This window comes from Oryctolagus cuniculus, chromosome 1 (genome assembly GCF_964237555.1).
Source record: "Oryctolagus cuniculus chromosome 1, mOryCun1.1, whole genome shotgun sequence".
Lineage (NCBI taxonomy): Eukaryota > Metazoa > Chordata > Mammalia > Lagomorpha > Leporidae > Oryctolagus > Oryctolagus cuniculus.
In genome coordinates this window covers 1111893-1134420 of record NC_091432.1, presented here as the reverse complement: position 1 = coordinate 1134420, position 22528 = coordinate 1111893, and the positions used below count along the sequence as shown (strand labels likewise).

Genomic DNA, 22528 nt, shown 5'->3' with positions numbered 1-22528 from the left:
TGGCTCCTGCCTTCGAATCAGCGCGGTGCGCTGGCAGCAGTGCGCCGGCTGCGGCGGCTATTGGAGGGTGAACCAACGGCAAAGGAAGACCTTTCTGTCTGTCCCTCTCTCACTGTCCACTCTGCCTGTAAAAATAAAAAAAGATTTATTTACTTACTTGAAAGAGAGCGAGAGAGGTCTTCTATCCACTGGTTGACTCCCCAAATGGCTGCAACGACCGGAGCTGGGCCAATCCAAAGCCAGGAGCTTCTTCCGAGTCTCCCATGGGCACAGGCGCATCCTCTCTGCTTTCCCAAGCACACGAGCAGGGAGCGGGATCGGAAGAGGAGCAGCCGGGACTCGAACCTGCGCCCACATGGGACGCCAGGGTTGCAGACAGCAGCTTTCCCTGCCGCACCACAGCGGGCCAGCCACACTTGGGCATTCTTCAGGGCGCGGGGTCTGCTCGCGCCCTCCTTCCCGATCTGTGGGACCTACAGCGCCCAGACTTCACGGCAGGGCTGCAGGGGTCGGCCTCACGCCCACGCCCGGGAGACTTGCTTCTGCTCTTCCCCCTTCCGCACTTCGGCTTCCGCCCCACAGCCGTGGACCCAGGCCTGGCTTCCATGCGGGCGTCCGGCCCCCCGCCCTCATCCTCCTCCCTGCTGACCTCGGCAGTCCTGCTGCACCTGCTGAGCCCCTGGGCTGTGTCGGCCAGAGGCAGGCGCCCCTTCCTCCGGCCTCTGCTGTTAGCTGCATGGGGCAAACAGGGCGCCTGGGGTCTGGATCCTCCCCGCGCCCGCCCCACTGCTGACACACGCACCCCCCGGACAGTCGAGGGGACTTTCTGGTGCTCAGGAAAGAGGGGGCCATCTTCCATGGCGCAGGCCCTGGCCCGGGAATCACCTCCACACGGAGCCCCACGTCCGGTCCCTGCCACAGGAGGGGGCAGTGTCCTGGGAAAGGTGGGGGCGTTCTAGTTACTGCCCCCACCTGCCCCAAGACTGAGACCCACACCAGGCAGACCTTCCCAGAGGTCACCACCCCCACTCGGCGTCAGCCCAGGGCAGGAAGACAAGGAGGACAAGGCCTCTTTCTCCCTCCCCAGGGCAGCCTCACCCCTCCCCAGCCTGCCCAGGCAACCCTGCCCCACTGGACGGGTAGACCCAGTCCCGGAGCCCGGCAGACTTCCACTGGGCGCTCCCTGGCTGCCGGGGTTCCTCTCACGCTCCCTAGTGCGCACGCAGTGCCCCCGCGCACTCCCCAGCAGCGCAGGAGCCCGGCCAGTGGCCAGTGCCAAGGCGCCTCTCCCTAACCCTAACCCTAACCCTAACCCTAACCCTAACCCTAACCCTAACCCTAACCCTAACCCTAACCCTAACCCTAACTTCTGTCCCCGCTCCTGAGCAAGTCAGAGGATGGGACGATGGGCGCCCGCTGCCTGCCGTGTCCCCGCGTCGGAGCTGTGGGCACCGAGCCAGCTGGAGAGGTTCACCCATGCGGGGGCTGGCGGGGCAGAGCAGGTGGGAGCGGGAGTGGGCGGAGCCAAGCAGGTGGGCGCGCGCGGAAGGAGCAGGGCAGGGTGGGCGCACGCGGGGCCAGCGGGCGGCCGCGCGTGGGGCAAGCGAGACAGGTGCATGTGGACTGGGGCGCTCGCTGGGCGTCCGGGGGCGGGGCGTACGGTCCGGGGCGGGGCGCGTTGTCCCAGGGGACAGGCCCGCGGCCACCGCCCCCTCCCGGGCCCGCCCCCCTCACCCGGGCGGGGCGGGCAGCCGAGGCTGCAGGCACTGCGCCCTGGCACCCGCCTTCGCCGGAGCTCCGGTGCCCCGGCCCGACCCCCCAACTCGCTATGGCCGCGGCCTCCACCCCGCCCAGGGCAGAGAGGAAGCGCTGGGGCTGGGGCCGCCTGCCAGGCGCCCGGCGGGGGAGCGCGGGCCTGGCCAAGAAGTGCCCCTTCTCCCTGGAGCTGGCCGAGGGTGGCCCGCCGGGCAGCGCGCTCTACGCGCCGGTCTCGCCGCCCGGCGCCCCGGGGCCGGCGCCGCCCGCGTCCCCCGCGTCCCCCGCGCCGCCCGCCGCCGACCAGGGACCGCGGCCCCCAGTGAGCCTCGACCCGCGTGTCTCCATCTACAGCGTGCGCCGCCCGCTGCTCGCGCGCACCCACATCCAGGGCCGTGTCTACAACTTCCTGGAGCGCCCCACTGGATGGAAGTGCTTCGCCTACCACTTCACCGTGTGAGTGCGGCCGTGGCCGGGAAGGGAGACAGGGGCGACCGGGGATGCCTGGGCGCTGGGGGCGGGGTGGGGGACGGCACTGCCTGGGGGCTGTGAGGGGTGCGCAGGTGTTACTCCGGCTGCGGCTGCGGGCTCGGCTCGCCCTTGGGAGCTGTGGCGGGAGACTCAGGAGTCCCTTGGGGGTGGGGGCCAGTGCTCCTGATGGACCTGCGGGGGCTAGCCAGGTGTGTGGGATGGGCCAGGCAGGACAGCAGGTGCGGTGGGGTTTCCTGCGGGGTCGGGTCAGCATGGAGTCTGTGTTACCCGCGCCCCCATCCCCGCTTAACTGGGCCAGGTGCAGCAGGGCCTGGGTCACGCGGAGGAGCCCCGAGGAGCCGGTCTTCAGCCGTCCATCTGCGGCAGCTGTGGCCACCACAGGCAATCAGGGCAGGTGGCAGCGGCTCCTGGGCGCCCCCCCTCCCCCAGGTGCTTCCATTCCCGGTGCAGCCGGCGTGCCTGAGCCGGGCAGGGCACTGGGCTCTCAAGGACAAGGCACAGGAAGTTACCTCCGAGGAGAGCCTGTGTCTGCAGCCCTTCCCAGCCCCGGGCCACGGCCCCGCTTCCTGGCGGCCCGGCCAGCGGCTTCTTGGTATCCTGCCAACCTTTGGGCTGTGGGCCCCTGCGTTGTCGCCCCTTCACTGGTGTGTGTCCTGCCATGCCCCTTGCTGAGCTGGGCTGGGGAGCATTGGCTGGAGGGCGGCCCTGGGCCTGTGGCCCCCACCTGGACGCCCAGGGGTGCAGCAGGTGCCAGCCAAGGCCAGCTCGGGGTGCCGGTTCAGCTCAGTGGGTGAGGTTGTGGTGCCAGGGCTGCTGCCTGAGGCAGTGGCTTCCACAGCCACAGAATGCCCACCCCAGCCCCCTGCTCCCGTGGCCACTGTGGCCTGGGGGAGAGCAAGAGCCGCCTCTGGCTGCAGCGGCTGGGGCTTGTGTGTGGAGGGGGGATGTTCCGGCACAGTGACCCCCCCCATCCCGGTGCAGCGCCGACGTGCGAGCCTCTGGCAAGCTCCAGGCTGCGGATGCCGCCGTGTGCGTGGGCAGCCTGCCTGCTGGAGCTGAGGTCCCCGAGATGCGCCGGGGTGGGCCGAGCCCGCAGCCTCGCTGCCCCTCCGGATCCCGCCGGCCGCAGGCTGGGGTGGAGGAAGAGGGCTCGCCCGCCGCAGAGGAAGTCTCTGCTTCCACCGTGCTTTCTTCCTGGCCAATTGTTCAGCCCTGGGAAGTTGGCTCCGCGCGGGCTGCCGTGGCCCAGCCCCCCGAGCCCGTGGCCGGAGCAGCCTCTGGGGAGGGGCTGCCGGCTTCTCCTGCCGGGGCGGGAGTGGGAAGGGATGCTCACGAGGTGGCTGGGACCTCGGGCTGCTGGCCCTCCCCCAGGTCCCCCACGTGCGGAGGGGCTGGACGTGGACCCCGGCTGGGCCTGGGAGGGGCTCCTCACCCTCCGAATTGGTCCCTCTCTTGAGGGCAGGCCCAGCCGAGGGCTGGGAGGCGGAGGGGCAGGGGTGCGCTGTGGGGCCGGTGGCTGTGGCTGGCGAGGTGCAGCCCGTGTTTTCCTAAGCGGTGGCGGCCGCAGAGCGTGCCCTGACCTTGGCAGGCGGATTTTGAACCGGGGGAGGGAGGGGATTGTGGTTTCCGGCCGACAGGGACAGGGATGAGCCTGGCCTTGAGGGGCTGGGGCCCGCATGTGTGGTGGGAGCTGGGGTCCCACTGGCCCTGCAGGCGAGGGCAGCCCCCCCCCAAGTGCGGCTGGGGCGCAGTCCGGACATCCTGCCCCCGCCTCGGGGAACCCCTGCTCCAGCCAAGGAGAACGACTCTTCCTGTGCTGGCCAGCGTCAGGGAGCAGGACCCAGCACCTGGGCACCGCTCTTGCCCACTGGGGCTTCCTGTCCTGCCCCCAGGCCCCTGCTCCGTGGGACGGCTCCCATGCCCACTGAGCCGCCTGGTGGACAGGGATCCCAGCCACCTTGCTTGGGGCGGCCAGCGTCCACTGTGTTTGTGGCTGAGGGACTTGAGGGACGGGCCCACGTCCTGCTGGGTGTCAGCACAGGGAGGCTGGCTGGAGAGAAGCTGCAAAGAAGCGTCTGGAAGCTTGCGTGTGCTGCCGTGGGGGTGGGTGGAGGGATGGGGCGCTCGGGTGCTGGGTGGGCCCCACACTGCAGGCTGCGCCACTGGTGCTGTCCTAGGTGCCATGTGGGGCCTCGGCTGACCCGGACCAGAGGCCACCGCCTCCAGGGAGCCTTCCCATGTTGCTCCCTTCTGTGTCTGCTCCTCACCCCGTGCTCAGCCACTGTGGGTGTCCTGGGGGCCTTGGTGCGTGCTGGTCTCTGCACCCCTGGGTGTCCAGGGTCTGGTGGGCAGGTGGGCTGTGTGCAGCTGTCTCGTTCCTGCATAGGGGGGCCCCTTGCGTCCAGCCCCCAGAGCCCCTGCACCGCTGGTCCTGGGCCGTGGTGGTTGAGAGGTGACACCTGCCCCTGGTGTCTCAGTGGCATTCCTACACCGAGAGGGCGGGGCCTTCCCAGAGTGCCCGTCCAGGAGGCGGGGCGGCCACGGGAGCCCAGCGCCTGCCTGCTTTGCTGTGGCCTCCTGGGGGAGTTCTGAGGCTGGGCTGAGTGTGTGGGGGCTGAGGGGACCCGGCTGGAGCAGTTCTTCTAGAAACACCGGGCAAAGGACAGGTACCCTGAGGAGGGGGCTGAGCCCCCCGCAGAGGCGCAGCTGCGGGTGGCGGTGAGGGTGGCCTGGGAGGGTCCCCGCACCCTCCCACAGGCCCTCCTTACCCCTTGGGTGAAGGTGTGGGGCTGGGGCAGCTGACCCCACTGCACGCCCCAGAATTAGCCGTGGACTCGGCCCACTCCTATGATCGGCTCATAGATGGAGAAACTGAGGCTGGCCGCCATGCTCTGTGCACCGGAAGGCCCTAGCGACACTGTGGTTGAGCCGGTGACATGGCCCCTCGCTGCCTCCCGGCGTGGAACGGGCTGCCACAGACCAGCACCAGGGTGGTGTGTGTGTGTGTGTGTGTGCGTGTATGTGTGTTTTAAAGATTGATTTGAGGCCGGCGCCGCGGCTCACTAGGCTAATCCTCTGCCTGTGGCGCTGGCACACCGGGTTCTATTCCCGGTTGGGGCGCTGGATTCTGTCCCGGTTGCCCCTCTTCCAGCCCAGCTCTCTGCTGTGGCCCGGGAGTGCAGTGGGCCCTGCACCCGCATGGGAGACCAGGAGAAGCACCTGGCTCCTGCCTTCTGATCAGCACGGTGCACCGGCCGCGGCGGCCATTGGAGGGTGAACCAATGGCAAAGGAAGACCTTTCTCTCTCTCTCACTGTCCACTCTGCCTGTCAAAAAAAAAAAAAAAAAAAAAAAAAAAAAAAAAAAAAAAAGATTGATTGATTTGAAAGGCAGAGTGGCAGAGAGAGAGGTCTTCCATCTGCTGGTCCACTCCCCAAATGGCCACAACAGCTGGGGCTGGGCCAGGCCAAAACCAGGAGCCAGGAGCTTCTTCTGGTCTCCCACGTGGGCGCAGGGGCCCAGGCACTTGGGCCATCCTCCACTGCTTTCCCAGGCCATAGCAGAGAGCTGGATGGGAAGTGGAGCAGCCGTGGGCGATGCCGGTGTCACAGGCCGTGGCTTAACCCACTGTGCCATGACGCCAGTCCCACCGGCTTATTTTTCAAACGCAAAAAGCACAGCAGGTGGAAGGGAGCGGCCGCCCCTCCCTGAGCCGGGCCGGTGCAGACTTGTGTGCACGGATGTCAGCACGGCCAGACGGCGAACAGAAGCCGGAGCTTTGGAAGAGCGAGTCTGGAGGCAGCGTGTGGACGGCAGGGTAGGCCACTGCTTGGGACGCTGGCGTCCCCACATCGGCGCCGGTTCAAGTCCCGGCTGCCCCACTTCCAGTCCAGCTCCTTGCTGATGCACCTGGGAAAGCAGTGGAAGATGGGCCAGGTGCGTGGGCCCTGCATCCGCGTGGGAGACCTGGAGGAAGCTCCCGGCCTCAGGCTGGCCTGGCCCCGGCCATTTCGGCCATCTGGGGAGTGAACCAGCAGATGGAAGACCTCTCTCTTCCCCCCCTCTTTGTTACTCTGCCTTTCCACACATAAATAAATCTCTAAAAACAGTTTCTCTGGGGATGAGGGACAGGACACAGGGCACCTGGTGCCTCTGAATGGTCCTTGTGTAGGTTTGCTTTGGCCCCGGGGGAGTGGGTTGCATGCTTCTAAATAAAAGCAAGCGACAGCTCATCCCTACGTAATCATAGCTGGAAAAAGCAATCCTTGAAAAGCACACGGAACGATCCTGTGGGTGAGTGGGTGATGGACAGGCCTGTGCCCACGGGTTTTCTGCGGAGGACAGATGGCGTGGCTGCAAGTGACCGTGGCCCCTCGGGGACACATGGCACTGTCATAGGTGACCATGGCATGGCCAGGGCCATGTGCCCTGTCCTGAGGCAGCGTCAAGGGCAGAGGTTCTGGGCCTGGGAGGAGAAGGCGACATGGGCAAGGGGACAGGAGCGGGAGCCGGGTCAGCCGGGGTCTGGGTGCAGGTGCAGCGCGTGTCCCTGAGCAGGCGGCTTCTCGGCCTGCAGACAAGGACCACGTGGTGTCTTGTGCCCCCCCCAGCCCCCACATGTGGCCTCTAAAGGCCCTTTCACCCCGCGAGAGACCAGGGCTCCGGGAGAAGCGGCAGGCGCTGACGGTCACTCCGGCTGCCGGGGCATGGGCCCGCTGGAGGGGAGCGGGGCACAGCACGGCTCATGGTCCTGGGCCCCCGGGAACAGAGGGCGAGCCCAGCCCGCATCAGCCTTGCACCCATAGACCATAGAACAGGGGCCGCGCCCATCCTCAGGACTCCCCGGTGCCCAGCTGGGGATTCGCGGGGTCAGTGCCGAGTGGGCGGCGGCTGCCCATTTCAGCCTGAGCTGGACGCAGCCGCCCGAGGGCAGGGCTGGCGCTTCCTAGCTGGCGTGGTGGAGGGGAGAAGCTGATGGAGCCTCTAGCGGCCATGCGAGCTTGTAGTGGGCTCCTCGCCAGGTGACGTGGGGGGCACGCCATCTGCAGCCTCCCTCTGGGCCTCGGTATATGACAGACGGCCGGAGCTCCTGTGGGCTGTGTGCCACAGACGGCCCAGGCTCCCGTGGGCTGTGTGCCACAGACGGCCCAGGCTCCCATGGGCTGTGTGCCACAGATGGCCTGTGCTCCCATGGGCTCTGTACCACAGACGGCCCGGGCTCCTGTGGGCTCTGTGCCACAGACAGCCCGGGCTCCCGTGGGCTCCGTACCACAGACAGCCTGGGCTCCCGTGGGCTCTGTGCCACAGACAGCCCGGGCTCCCGTGGGCTCTGTGCCACAGACAGCCCGGGCTCCCGTGGGCTCTGTGCCACAGACAGCCCGGGCTCCCGTGGGCTCTGTGCCACAGACGGCCTGAGCTCTTGCATAAACCACCAGGAAACAGGAGGAGGAGGGAAGAGGGGATGGAGACGGCGTCTGGGAGTGACGGCACTTGCGGCGGCACCCAGACCCTCGTTCAGGTGCAGAGGGGACGAGCCACAGGAACGCCATCCGAGCCCCTGGCCCTCAGCCTCCTTCCTGATCCAGCGTCGCTGACCCCTCCTGGCCTGCCTCCTGCTTCCTGCTTCCCGCCCTCGGCTGCCTTGGGGTGGGGTCTCAGGGACCCTGGAGCAGACAGATCGCGGCTCGCACCCAGTCCCCTCACCTCAGCACATGTGGGCGCCGGGCGTCCGTCATGGGGACTCTGAGCCCTCTCGGTTACTGGGTGGCAGTGGGGACAGAAGATGCACCTGGCCGTGCCCGGGGAAGCAGTGGGGGTCCGAGGAGGGGACACACACACCCCCCACTGCCCTGTGGGGTCAGACAAGGAACAGGCAGGGGACAGGGAGGACAGAGACATGGGTGAGGGTGGAGTGGCAGATGGGCCGAGGGCTCAGATGGCGCTGGCCCGGCCACATGTGAGACCCACGGGTGCTGTGGCCATGCTGGTGTCCTGGAGACGGCCCTGCCTTGAGCTGGCCCAGACCTGTTGTGCATCTTGCCCGCTTCTCAGAAGGCCCCGGGTGGCACACGCAATCCCTCGGGCCCCGCTGACCCACGATCCCGTTACCCTGTGTGTGGCCTCCGTGGTCTGCACAGGGCACTTGGGGTGGGGGTCCTCGGCCACAGGGGTCGCAGGTTGCTGAGTGGACGCATGGTCCTCAGGCTGGGTGGACCTTGTTCCGCCTCCCGCCCCCTTCCTCCTGGGACTTGCGCCCCAAGGCTCGGAGGGAGCAGGTGTGGCCCTCGCCAGAGCTGCTGGAGCTTTGGGAGGGCTGTAGGGGCGCTCCCTCCCCGGGGCCGGCCACAGCGCCCACTGTGGCTGGCGGCCCTGACTTCTCCAAGCTGCCCACTGGCCATGCACGGTGGCCCTGGGTCTGGGTGTGCGGTGCAGCCGTGTCCTTGACTCAGGCCGCCCTGGGGCCACCTCAACCCCAGCTGCCCCCCGGGAGCTCCTGCCGCGTGGACGCAAGGCCCAGCTTCTCGCCCTCGGCCTCACCACAGACAGTTCGGGGTCAGCAAAGTCAGAGCGGGGGCTCCCCCCTCCCTCCCCCTCCTCTCCCTCCTCTCCCTCCTTCCCCTCCTCCAGGGTGGCCAGAGCCTGCCCTGGGTCAGAGGACTGGTTTAGCGAGAATCCGTGCATTTCCCCTCACACGTGGCTCATACGTGGAACCCGCAGGACAGGAAAAGCAAGTGGCTGGTTGAAAGCCCTGGCGTGATTGACAGCTGTCTCCCTTGAGCCCACAAGCCCCAGCCCAGAGTGCCTATGGAGACAGAGGCCCTCTGGACCCTGGGCTGGCCCCTGCCCCCCTGCCGCAGGACACGGCCGAGCCCCACCCTCCTGGGGCCCACACACGGCAGAGGCCGTGGGAGCAGCCACAGGGCCCATGTGTCCCCAGCCGACAGCAGAGCTGGGAGCAGGCCTTGGGGGTGGGCTGAGGGCCCCGAGTGGCCTCAGTCCTGGGCAGGCAGGCTGGCAGCGTGGGCAAGCCTCTCGTTCAACCCGCCCACGTCCCAGGAGGGAATGGGTTCTGAGTGGACGCGTCCGCTCCTAGCCCATCTCCAGGCTGCTCTGATTGTTCTGAAAATAGCCCGGGACACGCTGCCCGGCCGTGCATCCCCGGTGCCGGTGAGATAAGGCTGTGCTGAGCAGAGCGCGCGCCCCACCCCCTCCAGCCGTGTCCCCCGGCTGTGTGGCACAGCCCCATGTGCCTGTGTGACTACAGCACAGACGGGCCCGGGCAGGGGCTGTGGTTGCAGCGTGACCCCTGCCCTGTGTGAGAGCTCCCGGGGCTCAGACCCTGAGGACCCCGGCTGCTGTGGCCCCGTGGCGGGCCCCGTGGAGCAGCTGCCCAGAAGGCGTGGTGGGGTGGGGGAGGGAGAGATGGGGGGAGGCGTGTTGCGCCGGCCACCTGCTGTCTGGGGAGAGGCGTCCTCCGGGGTCTGTGGGTGGGCAGGCATGGCCTTTGCCGGCCTGCCAGCCTGGTCCACTGGGTGCACTGGCGCTCTGTGGGCCGCCCTGACATCTGTGCCTCCTGGGCCAACTTAGCAGGGCCTGAGACTCAAGATGGCAGAGGCCCCTCGGCCTGGGAAGGAACCCTAGCTTCGGTCTGCTCCTGGGATTCCCAGGAGCGTCTATGGGCACGTCCTACCTGGCTGTGGGGCCTGCTGTGGCTTGGCTTCTGGGTCGCTAAGGGTTGGGGTCCTGGTCAGTGGGTGTTGGCTTCCAGGTCAGTGGGTGTTGGGTTCTGGGTTGGTGGGTGCTGGGTTTTGGCTTCCAGGTCTGTGGGTGCTGGGTTCCGGGTCTGTGGGATTTGGGTTCCGGGTTGGTGGGTGCTGGGTTCTGGGTCTGTGGGTGCTGGGTTCTGGGTCTGGGTGCTGGGTTCCGGTTGGTGGATGCTGGTTTCCGGGTCTGTGGGTGTTGCATTCTGGATGAGTATATGTTGGATTTCTGGTAAGTGGGTTTGAGTTCCAGGTTGATGGGTGTTGGGTTCTGGATGAATGGGTGTTGAGATCTGAATCAATGGATATTGAGTTCCAGACAATGGGTTTGGGTTGTCAGTCAGTAGGTGCTGAATTCTGGGTTGGTGGGTGTTGAACTCTGGGTCAGTGGGTATCAGGTTCTGGATGAATGAATGTTGGGTTCCAGGTCAGTGGGTGTTGGGTTCTGGGTTGGTGGGTGCTGGGTTCCGGGTTGGTGGGTATTGGGTTCTATGTCAGTGGGTGCTGGGTTCTGGGTCAGTGAGTGTTGGGTTCCATGTTGGTGGGTGCTGGCTTAAGGTCGGTGGGTGCTGGGTTCTGGACTGATGGATGTTGGTTGTATGGAGATCAGTGCAGGGTGGATGGGCTGGACTGGGCGTGGTATCTGGAGCTGATGTTTCTCTGCTAGATCCTCCCGCTGACTGGGTTCTACCTGGCCAGGGGGCTCTGGGCGAGGGCCCTGGCTTCTGCAATGAGCGTCTTTTCTGGCGAGGTGGGGGTTGTGAGCTTCACGCTGGCCCAGGTGCCAGCTGTCCCTGCCCATGAGACCCTGTGCCTGGCCTCGTGTGTGCCCTGGGCTCCCTGGTGGTGGGGTGGGGGCGGAGACGGCCCCCTCGGGGGGTGCTGGCTGTGGCGAGGAGCAGAGAGGACACCCATGCCGGCTGCAAATCAGAGGCCGTGGGGAGTGAGGGGATGGTGGTGTCCATGTGGCTGGGCCTGAGTTCAGGTTTCTTCCTAGTGGGTCAAGCTGCCTGCGGGGTCTTGGCAGGTGAGGGCCATGGCCAGCTTCCATCCTGAGCTGTGGGCGGGGCCGGTGGCTGCAGGCAGTGTGGCTGGGGAAGGGGCCCCCCAGGGACCTCCTGGACATGTCCCCGCTCCTGAGAGAAGGCCGGTGGGCAGCTGTGGGGTCAGAGGCCCATCCCTGCAGGCACGTGATCCCCAGTAACTCACCGACCTCCCCGTGTCCCTGCCTCAGTCATGGGGAGGTGTCGGGGGCCAGGGAGGCCGAGGCCTGCCCAGTGGAATCTGTCTCTGCCCAGGGAGGGTCTGCCCCTCCCCCGGCCCCGGCCCCCAGATCGGGGCAACTCAAGGTCCCTAGCGTGTTCAACAGAGGCTTGGCACCTCCTGGCTAAGCATGGAACGTTCTGGCTGTCCTTGGCACAGGGGCATGGGCGGGGCTGGGGGCTCTGCGGCCTGGCTGGCCTGGTCCCAGGGCCAGCCCCGCCCCCGGCTCTTATCAAGGTCTCCTCTGGCGCTGCCGCCACCTCAAAGTCACGCCGCCCGGGCGTCCTCACCCCTCGTCCCCTTCCGGGGTGGGGGCGGCGGCTCCGAGTGTGGGGTGTGGCTCGGGGGGCTCGGGCCCAGGGCGAGGGGTGAACCCAGGCTTGGGCTCGGCGACAGCCCCAGCTCCTTGCGTTCTGTGGGGGACACGGGCCCCTGAGGCTACCTGGGCCGTGGCTGCCCACGTGTACCCCTGCGTGGGGCCGTCTGCCCGGGCACTGCTGGGCAGAGGGGTTGGGGGCGTGGTCCGGGGGCCCCATCTCTGGGAGCAGTACGTGGAACTCAGACATGGGTGTGGTCAGCTCAAGGAGGGGCCACTTTGGGGCAACTGAGGTACAAACGGGGAGTGATGATACTGCATGGTGCTGGGGGCAGGTGGCGGTGAGCACCCTGGCCGGGCCGGACGGACGGACGCTGTGGGGAAGGTTCCAGAAAGCTCACGCCACGGGATCCTGGAAGTCGCTGTGGGGGTGGGGGTTGGGCTTGAGTGTTTATTTCTGCTCTTCTGTGTTTTCCGATTCAGAAATATGGATTTTTTTTTTCCCAAGCTGACAGATTGTTTTAATGAGAACAAACAGCAAAGGGCCATGAGGGGCTCTGGGGTCCTCCAAGCGTTTTCTCAGGGAGCTTGGGGCTGAGAACTCGGAGGCTACCAAGGGCGGTTTGGGGCCACGGGTGGCTGGGGGCTTGCCCTGCGCTGCGCCCTGTGGGCTCTGAGTCTCTGGGTGCCTTCTCCGTACTGGACACAGGACCAGGCCCTGGCGTGGTGGCTCCAGCTGACTACGTGGGGCTGGGATTGCACCGTGTCCGGAGCTCCAAGGGCCCAAGGTGACTGCAGGCCTCACTCAGGTCCGGCCCCAAAGTTCAGAAGCCCTGGGGTGCTGGCGGGAAGCCCCGTCCAGGCAGGGTGGAGAGTGGGCTCAGCTGAGCCCTCACAGGTGGGCTCCAGGCTCGAGGGCAGGTCCTGTTGGGGAGGGGGGTTCATAGGGGGTCCTGTGTGCTGCCTGTGCTGCCCGCTGCTTTCAAAGGCCTCGTGCCCCGGGAGGGGCTGCACACTGGGCAGGCTGCTCTCTGTAGCCAGAGGGCCTTTGGCCTCTAGGGTCTGAGCTGGGGGGAACCATGGCTTCCCCAAGGCCAGTTCGTTGCCTCTGTGGCCTGTCCAGGTAGGGTCGAGGCCCTGAGAGGGGGGCAGACGCTTCCCCAGGGCTCCACAGCCAGCGAGTGGCAGAGCCCCTGCCTTGTTCGGGGCAGCGCCCCTCACTGTGTCCCTGCACCTGCTGTGTGCTGAGGCTGCCGTCCTGTGTGAGCCCAGCCGTCTGGGCCTGCGCCTGGGCGGACGCTGGGGTGGAGTCGGGGCGGAGAGGTGGGTGGCATTGCCCCCAGGAGCCTCAGGAGAGTTCTCAGGCTCTGCGTGGCCTCCAGGGTGCCTCCCGGGCAGAGGCCGTGTGCCCTCGGCAGGGAGGGCCACCCCTCTAGGGCCTGCAGAGTCAGCCCTGGCCTGGCAGCCGGCGGGCAGGGGCCGAGCTCGCCCAGGTGGAGCACCTGCCGGCTTTGTAACCTGACCCACCCGTCCTCACCGCCTGAGCCGCCCGCCCACCCGGATGTGTGCACGGGGCCGGCCCGAGGGCACGGCCCCTCCTGTCTGTCTGGGACCTGCCTGTCCACAGCTTGCCCTGGTCACTGGAGGGGAAGCTGTGGCGGGGAGTGAGGTTGTAGGATGGGACGCAGGCTGTGGCCCCATGGCCCTGTTTTCTTGCTAGGGAAACAGGCCCAGAGCAGAGAAGAAGCCTCCGGAGGCCAAGTGAGGTCCTGGCCATGCGCCTGCCTGCGGGGTACCTGTGGGGAGGCCTCCGAGGTGCGTCCCTCACCAGCTGGCCGGAGGGGCATGGGGGCTCCCGGAAGTGAGAGGGGATTCAGGGGCCTGGGGCTGGATGGGGCAGCTTCCCGCCCCCTTGGCTTGTCTTGGGGCAGGGGCAGGGGTTTTGTGGAACTCTACCTGGCCTCAGGGCCTGTGGCTTGGGGCCCAGGGCTGCGGGAATGGGGGCGGGGACTCCAGGCCTCCTGTCAGGCCAGCGAGGGGGTGGGGATGCCCGGCCTCCTGATCAGGGTGCGCTCTGTGCCTCAGCCCCCCCAGGAAGCCCGGCCTGGGGGTCCCTCCCTCCCCCACCTCACTGATCTCATCAGGACACAGGGCTCGCAGTAGGGTCCAGCGGGGTTCTCCACGCCGCACCGGCGACTCTGGGGCCGGACTGTCCTCCGGGACTGCCTTACGGGGTGCTGTGTAGCTTCCCTGGCCTCCTGGAAGCTGAGCCCCTCGCCGATTCTGGCAACGAGCCGCCGGGTCGGGAGCCCCTGCTTGTACAGTGATCGCCAAGAATTTGAAGGGCGGCTGCCCATGGGCGGGCACCAGGGCAGGGGCAGGATGCTGGGTCACAGAGGCTGTCCTTGTGCCCGGCTTGGCTGGGTGCAGAGGCTGGGCAGCGGGGCCAGGGTTGGTTGAAGGCTGCGGTCTGAGCCCAGGGTCAGTCCTGCCAGTCAGCTGCTCCCTGGAGCTGCACTGTTCCACGTGGGCCCCGCGCCAGCCTCCCTCTGGCCTCGGCCCTCCCTGCTGTGCCACCCCGGGCCCAGCCCCTCTGGTGGCTGGAGATCAGGGCCTCCTGCTGTGCGTGACGTGGGTGCTGTTCATCCGAGGCCCCGCCGTGCTGCCTGCGGCTCCCGCCGGCTGTGCCCCCGACAAGGCTACACCCACGGAACATTCCGGACGCCACAGCCCACCTGCCGCATCGTGGACTGAGATGGGTCCGAGGGTCCCTGCCCGACCTGCAAAGGTTGGAGGGGGCGGGGCCCCTGCCGATCGCCCGCCTCTCGCTCCTGGCACGCGCTGGCCCAGGTCGCAGTAGTGAGCATGGGCCTGGGAGCACCCAGGGGCCCTGGAGGCAGCTGGGAGAATCAGGGAGCTGGACGAGAAGGGGGCACACTGGGCAGGGGCTGGGGGACCCAGAGGTGAGGGGCCGCAGCGGGGCTGGAGACCGGATGGGGCTGCCCAGCAGGGCCTGGGTGAGGGCAAGGGGTCTTGGGGGCTATGGTGGGGACTGGACTTAGCCCTGGCTTCCCAGGGTGGGCCCCTCGGTGGAGGAGGTGGCCTGTTAGCCCTGGGGTGCCGTGGGGTCTTTGCAAGGGACACGATGTGGCTGGGAGCATCGGGCAGCAGGGGCAGTGTCAGGAAGTGACTCCACATCTCTGCCAAGAACCCTGCTGTGCAGGGCTGGGGTGCGGAGGGGCCATGGCAGGGGGAGCCCAGGGTGTTCCCCTCGGTCCGCCGGGCCTGGCCTGGGTGAGTGAGGTGGGGATGCCCACTCTGGTATCTGCTGGGCACATGGGCAGCAGCCGGCGTCTGGCCACGGGGCCACACGGATCCCCCTTCCCCCGTCCGGTCCCTGGCAGACTCTGGTGGGTTTGAGGAGGGGCCCGAGCATTGCTGGGGCTGGACCCCTGCCTGCACGGAGGGTACCGTGTGCCGCTGCTGGGGCAGGGAGGTGCCCTGGGTGCTTGCTTTCCCGCCTGCATGACAGGCACGACCCGGCAGCCCCTGGAGGCGGTCAGTGGCTGCTTAGATGTGTGCCTGGGGGGAGGGAGCCCCACGACCGGAACCTGAGGCCTCTGCTCAGAGGAACCCCCTGGCAGCGTCGCGGGGCATAAGTGACATGTGAGCAACCACACAGCTCGGCGTGGGCCCGGGGACGCCACTGCCGGGGAGGATGGGATTGAGCGTCTGGGGGTTCGTGGCAACGTCGGAGCTGACGGCGGATCTTCGGAAAGCTGCTCAAAGGTGGGGTGTGAAAATCTGCCCTGGGTTTCCAGTTTTTTAATTCCATTTTCCATGGACTTCTAAAGATTTATTTATTTTGAAAGAGAAGGAGGTAGGAGTGGGGGAGGGAGGGAGGGAGATGGGGGTCTTCAGTTCACTGGTGCACGTTCCAGATTCCCACAGAGGTCAGGGCTGGACCAGGCCAAAGCCAGGAGCCAGCAGCTCCTTCTGGGTCTCCCACGTGGGTGCAGGGGCCCAAGCACTTGGGCCATCTTCCTCTGCTTTCCAGGTGCATTAGCAGGGAGCCGGATTGGAAGTGGAGCAGCCGGGTCTCAAACCAGCGCCCGTACGGGATGCCGGCACCGTGTACGGCAGCTTTGCTGTGCGACAGCACCTGCTCCTATGGACCTTTTGACGTCTCCTTGTACATCCATGATCCCAAAAGTGCCCCCACCCCCACAGCCAGGCGACCGCTGATGAGCAGTCAGCAGCGAGGACTCGTGTTTTGGGGTTTCCTGTAGGGGGCGCCACACGCAGGTGCTGCCCTGACCACCCCTCTCCGGCTGAGAGCAGTGGTTCTGTCCTGGTGTCAGCCGAGCGCTGCCCTCCTCGGCACGGCCCGTTGGGTGCTCCGTCCTCCCGTTGGTGGACATTTGGGCTGTTTCTGAGCCAGCTGTCCCGGTGAAGCCGCTGGGAGCGTTCACGGGCGAGTGTTGGTGCAGACACAGGTGCTGCTTTTGCTCCTGGGGCCCTGGGCCCGGGGCGGTCTTGCTGCCCGGTCCTCACACTCGGTGTGGTCGGCGTGGGGCTCCCCTGAGCCCAGCTCGTGGCACCTGTCATTGGGCGTATCCTGGGTTTGGTGGCTGTCCCGGATGACATGTCTGTCCTTGCCTTTTTCCCGTTAGGGAGACGTGGCCATGGGTTCTGTGTCTCCTGTGCTGTCCTCCACATGTGGCCAGGTCCTGGTGAGGCACCTGCCACGTGTGGCCCCACCCTGGGCTCCTGCTCCCAGGCCCTGCAGTGCCGTCCATGGAGTGGACGCGTTGAGGCTGGTGGAGTCTGTCTCGCCCTGTGTTACTTCGTTGTGGGTTGCATCTGGGGCGTGGTACCTAAGAAATCTTAGCTGGAACCGATTTCCTGCTTTCTTCCAGGAGTTCTGTGGGCTGGGCTTTTATGTGGAGGCCCCAGAGGCGCTGTGAGTCTGTAGAGCCACGAGACGCTCTCCGTGGCCCCACTCACGTGGGCAGGTGCCGGGCAGCCCCAGCCCCCTCCCAGCCTCAGAGGCCCCCTCCCTCCATCACCCTTGATTGCATCCTGTTGTCTTGGTCTCCCGTGGACGTGGGACAGCAGAGTGACCCAGCCTGTGGTCCTCACAGCCAGGCCCCTGTGCTGCTTGGCGGTGGGGGCTGGGGCAGGCTGGGCCCCCCATGTCACTGTTTCCCCTGCGAGAACAGAACCTGCTCTCTGCCTCCCACCCCCACCCAGCTGTCCTCGGCCCTGGCGGGGTCCTGGCGGGGTCCTGACGGGGGTCCTGGCGGGGTCCTGGCGGGGTCCTGGTGGGGGTCCTGGTGGGGTCCTGGTGGGGGGTCCTGGTGGGGGGTCCTTGTGGGGGTTCTGGTGGGGGCCCTGGCGGGGGGTCCTTGCGGGGATCCTGGTGGGGGTCCTGTCGGGGTCCCGGCAGGGGTCTTGGCGGGGGTCCTGGTGGGGGTCCTGGTGGGGGTCCCGGCGGGGGTCCTGGCGGGGGTCCTGGTGGGGTCCTGGCGGGGTCCTGGTGGGGTCCTGGTGGGGGTCCTGGCGGGGTCCTGGTGGGGGTGCCGGCGGGGGTGCCGGCGGGGTCCCTGCGGGGGTCCCTGCGGGGGTCCCGGCGGGGGTCCCGGCGGGGGTCCTGGCCGGGTTCTGGCATTGGTGTTGACAGACCTGTCCACCACTGGAGGCCAAAGGCAAGAGGCTGACGTGTCCACGAACCCCCCACCCCACGTGCCACTGAGGGCCCGGCTGAGGGCCTGAGCCCAGGGCAGCATGATGGCCCTGTGCGCATGTGCTCTACTACACACATGTGTGAGAACACGTGTGTGTCTGTGTGGGTGCCTCGCTCACAGCCTGATGACCCTCTGTATGCAGAAGGAAGGTGTGGCCCGGCCACAGCTGGGCTGAGGAGGGAGCTGCGTGGGACTCTCTGGGTCACCTGCACAGGGCTGGCCAGTGACAGCATCCTGCCTGCCTTGGGGTCTTGGCCAGACCCCCTCCCTGGCCAGGGGACCCTGCTACCGCTGCTTGTTGGGGGTGAATGTGAAGGTGCCGTGGACGGGTGGACTGGCCAGGGTGATTCTGCTGTCTACCGGTGGGCACGAGCAGAGAGGCTCTGGTGGTGGCGCTGGCCCGGGGCTTCTGTGTGGCAAGAGGGTCCTGTGCCTCCCTGGGCCGCCATGTCCCTAAACAGCTCCCGCCCAAGGGCTGGACTCACTGTGTGTCCGGAACCCCAGAAGCGGCAGAGAGGCCGACATAGGGCGCGGCGCCCCCGGGGGTCGTGGCGGAGCTGGCCCTGGGAAACCTGCTCTGGGGGCCGCGTTGCTCTGCGTACACCAGGGTGGGAGGGGCCAGGCTCTGGGCGCTCAGGTGGGCACAGGCGGGAGAGGGGGGCCAGGGGACAGCCCAGGGCAGGTGCCGGGCCAGGCAAGAAAGCCTTGTGCGGGTCGCTTTGCTGGGTAGGCCCAGTCCTGTGTATCGCGCGGACAGGGTTTTGCTGGGATGCTCAGCTCTTGGGTCCGTGCACCCCACAGTGAGCTCACCAGGGTCTCTGGACGCCGGCTGGAGCTGGCCCGAGACCACCACCTTCGGCACCAAAGGAAGCAGCTGCTTGCCAGGTGGGCTCCCAGGGCTGCCAGCTGGTCACGGTCCCAGGGGCGGGCAGGGAGCAGCGGTGCCCTGCTGAACCACTTAGGATCTGCCGGCACCAGCAGGAGGCTCGGTCACCCCAGACGAAGGACCCTGGTGTCGGAATGCTCCACGGCAGGTGTGAGCTGTGGTCACCTCCACGTACCCCGCACCTGTCGGGTGGCTTGCTGCAGCTGGCAGGGTGGGGTCAGGCGCGAGGGACAGGTGGATTATGGTCGGTCACGGCGGCGTGGTGTCCTGTCTGTGGAGCGGGCCCGGGTCCAAGCCTCTGTGAGGACTTGCTCACGGCAGCCTCACCACGGCCCTACGTGCGCCTCATGTGCAGATGGGGAAACCACGTCCCAGGCTGTGTGGCTACAGGGGGCAGAGCAGGTGGGAGGCCAGGTGTTTGCCTTGTGTGTGCAGGCGTGTGTGAGCACACACATGTGTGCATGTGTGCAGGTGAGTGTGCACATGTATGAGTGCATGCATGTGTGTGCAGGCGAGTGTGCATGTGTGTGTGTACGGGCACTGGCATGGGTGTGTGCTCACACAATGCGTTTTTATACTGTGAAGCACGGGACAGGAAGGTGACCCCTTTCCCAGGGTTGAAGGGCACTGCTGGGCGGTGCTGGCAGTCGCCTGTGCTGTGTGGCCGTCACCTCTGTCTGCGTTCTCGGTGCTCCCGCCAGCCCCGAAGGACAGCCCGGCGCCTGCCCCTGGGGTCCACGGGTCTCCTGTCCGTTGCTGTGGCTGTGTCGGTTCCCTACATCTCACACTCGTGGGAGTGGATGTCACAAGTGGCCGTTGGTGGCCAGCTTCCAGGACCAAGCACGCCGCTCTGAGGTCCGGCGTGTGCAGCTCGCATCCAAGTTTCACTTGGACAGAAGCTGGGTGATGGGTGGTCCGTGTGGACGCCCCGTCCTGTCTGCGTGGACGCCCCGTCCTGTCTGTGTGTCCAGCATCTGGGGCTGTTCCCCAGTGCGGCCGTGTGAGCCTTGTGTGACAAGGGTTTGTTTCTCAGCTCTTGCAGCTGGCAGTGCAGTGACCGCTGGTCACAGCTGGCTGGTGCCTCCCCACCCTCACCTCCCGCTGACCCTCACCTCCCGCTGACCCTCACCCCTGGCCTGACCCTCACCTCCCACTGACCCTCACCCCTGGCCTGACCCTCACCCCCCGCCTGACCCTCACCTCCAGCTGACCCTCACCCCCGGCCTGACCCTCACCTCCCGCTGACCCTCACCCCTGGCCTGACCCTCACCCCCTGCCTGACCCTCACCTCCTGCTGACCCTCACCTCCCGCTGACCCTCACCTCCGGCCTGACCCTCACCCCCGGCCTGACCCTCACCTCCTGCTGACCCTCACCTCCGGCCTGACCCTCACCTCCTGCTGACCCTCACCTCCCGCTGACCCTCACCTCCCACTGACCTTCACCTTTGGCCTGACCCTCACCCCCGGCCTGACCCTCACCTCCCGCTGACCCTCACCTCCGGCCTGACCCTCACCTTCCGCTGACCCTCACCTCCCGCTGACCCTCACCCCCGGCCTGACCCTCACCTCCCACTGACCCTCACCCCTGGCCTGACCCTCACCCCCCGCCTGACCCTCACCTCCAGCTGACCCTCACCCCCGGCCTGACCCTCACCTCCCACTGACCCTCACCCCCAGCCTGACCCTCACCCCCGGCCTGACCCTCACCTCCCGCTGACCCTCACCCCTGGCCTGACCCTCACCCCCGGCCTGACCCTCACCTCCTGCTGACCCTCACCTCCCGCTGACCCTCACCTCCGGCCTGACCCTCACCCCCGGCCTGACCCTCATCCCCGGCCTGACCCTCACCTCCTGCTGACCCTCACCTCCGGCCTGACCCTCACCTCCGGCCTGACCCTCACCCCCGGCCTGACCCTCACCTCCCGCTGACCCTCACCTCCCGCTGACCCTCACCTCCCACTGACCTTCACCTTTGGCCTGACCCTCACCTCCCGCTGACCCTCACCTCCCGCTGACCCTCACCCCCGGCCTGACCCTCACCTTCCGCTGACCCTCACCTCCCGCTGACCCTCACCTCCTGTCTCCTGCTGAATTTCTCTGGGTCGCTGTGCACACTCACTTCTGCCCTAAGTAGCAACAACATGGAAGCCAGTCCACCCCCAGCTGCCTTCCCCCTCCCCCCCTGGGTGCCCAGGCTTCTGGAAAGGTCTGTCGTCTGCCTTCTACCTCCCGAGGCTGACACCCATCTCCCGGCGCTGACCGGTCTTCAGTAGGGAGCCCAGACGTGGGCTGCTCATGAGATCCCGGGAGGAACCGTGAGCGTCTTCCAGCTCACAAACCAAGACGCAGCCGAGGACGTCCAGGACTCGGCGGAGAGGGTGTCGCCGATGGTTGTGGGGTAGTCGGCTGCAGGCGGTGGCTTTGTCGACGACGAGATAAACTGTTTAAGACGCAAAGGGAAGCAGGCTTTAATCAGCTCCTTCAGTCTTTGAGTTTGAGTTGACAGTTAGGTTGATAGATGCGTACACCCGGACCCGTGAGTAAAAGACGTGCCTTTTATGCATCCCTGCAATGCTCACAAAACCTGGACTGCAAAGGCTCGGTCTGTTCTAGAAGTAAACCTGTGCTGGATACCCCCGACTTCAACCCAGGTTTAAAGCTTGCGTGGTCAGCGACGCGTTCAGTCACTGGAACTCAAAGAAGGAACCTCTCCGCGGAGAAAGGACAGCGCTCTGTCCTTGCTGTGCGGTCGTTCTAGAGAGGAAGAGGCGGTACATCTCTGTGCTCTGGCAAATTGGTAGCTCTGTGTACCTTCGGGAAAGGAGAAGAGGCAGGCAAGCATGTAAGTTGAAAGACACCCATGCCGGTGCTGTGGTGTAGTAGGCTAAGCCGCCGCCTGCAGTGCCCGCATCTCATATGGGCGCCGGTTCTACTCCCGGCTGCTCCACTTCTGATCCAGCTCTCTGCTGTGGCCTGGGAAGGCAGTGGAAGATGCCTCAAGTCCCTGGGCCCCTGCACCCACGTGGGAGACCCGGAAAAAGCTCCTGGCTCCTGGCTTCGGATCTGCCCAGCTCTGGCTGTTGTGGCCATTTGGGGAGTGAACCAGCAGATGGAAGACCTCTCTCTCTCTCTCTCTCTCTCTGTCTCTCTCTCTCTCTCTCTCTCTCTCTCTGCCTCACTGTAACTCTGCCACTCAAATAAATAAAATCTTTGGAAGGTTCCCAGTCAGGAAGGCAGAATCCAGATGGGAAACGTTGTTTGTGAGGAAACAGAAAAGCGGAACTGGCCTTTGTTTCCCAGAGCTGGTCTCGGGTGTCTGAAGACGTGAGGTTCACAGCTCCCACTAAGGAGAGAAAACCCCGCTGAAAACCGGCGTGGAGCGCCTGAGCACAGGCTGAGAGGCTGGGCACCTGGCAGGAACGGGCAACGTTGTAGCACAACCAGCGCTCTGGAGGGGTTGGTTGTTCCGGGAGAGATACTGAGTCAGGAGGAGGCGCAGGGAACCTGGGTGAGGTGTGCAGAGGGCAGGGCGCCCAGCTGCGCGCCAGCACAGAGGCTGGGTGCTGCCACGTCCTGCGTCAGCACAGAGAAAATGTTCTCCGCAGCCACCAAAAGTCTTCTGGGAGAAACCCCAGACACTCTCCACGGCCGGAGGGCCCGCCTGTGAGTGCAGAGCTGATCGGGGGGCTCCCCGGGAAAGAGGCGGAGCGGTCATGTGCACCGGTGGAGGCGGGAAATCCTCCGTGGAGTGACAGGTGAGCCCGGACATGGCAGGGACGTCCTGCACACGGTGGCTGATCCCGGCTCAGCATCCACGTTTGCCAGGCGTCCAGGAAAACCCACGGGACAGAGAGGGTGCTGCTCCCACCGCTGAGCGCCGCTTGAGGTGGCGGAAGTGCTGGCACTGGGAGATCTGGAGGGACGTGCGGCTCGGTGGGCTGACACCCAGGTCAGTGTCCACACAGCCCAGGGTGCCCCCACAATTCCTTCCTGGTTGGGAGGGGAAGGAGTTGTTCCCAGGGTGGGAGGTGGCTCGGCCAGCTCCATGGAGGTATCTGAGTTAGCCTCGTGGGCAGTGGGACGCACACCCCAGCGTCATGCCCCCTAGAGGCTGTCCTCATCAGCTGTGCTCCTGCCAGTGTCCTGGACCAGGCTGACTCGTAGGGACCCATCGGGAGACCCCCAGCACACACCCGCACATGGGAGCTGGCCCGAGCGCTTACAAGTGTCAAAGCACGACTAAGCCTTGCTCAGGAGAGAGCAGAGGGCGGGGTCACTGAGTAGCACCTGTGACCTGGAGTCCAGGCTG

At 66.4% G+C, this 22528-nt stretch overlaps 1 protein-coding gene across 2 annotated transcripts in view; it reads left to right on the top strand.

The window, feature by feature from the left end:
- Positions 1-1736: 1736 nt before the first annotated feature.
- The window catches only part of KCNQ1 (potassium voltage-gated channel subfamily Q member 1), a 275100-nt gene continuing 254308 nt past the window's right edge, over positions 1737-22528 (top strand). The window contains exon 1 of one of the 2 annotated variants that reach the window (XM_070058232.1): positions 1737-2211. In XM_070058232.1, the coding sequence (XP_069914333.1) occupies positions 1829-2211 (383 nt within the window). In that variant the 5' untranslated portion in view covers positions 1737-1828. The remainder of the gene's footprint in view (positions 2212-22528) is intronic. The other variant, XM_070058305.1, reaches the window with a different exon arrangement.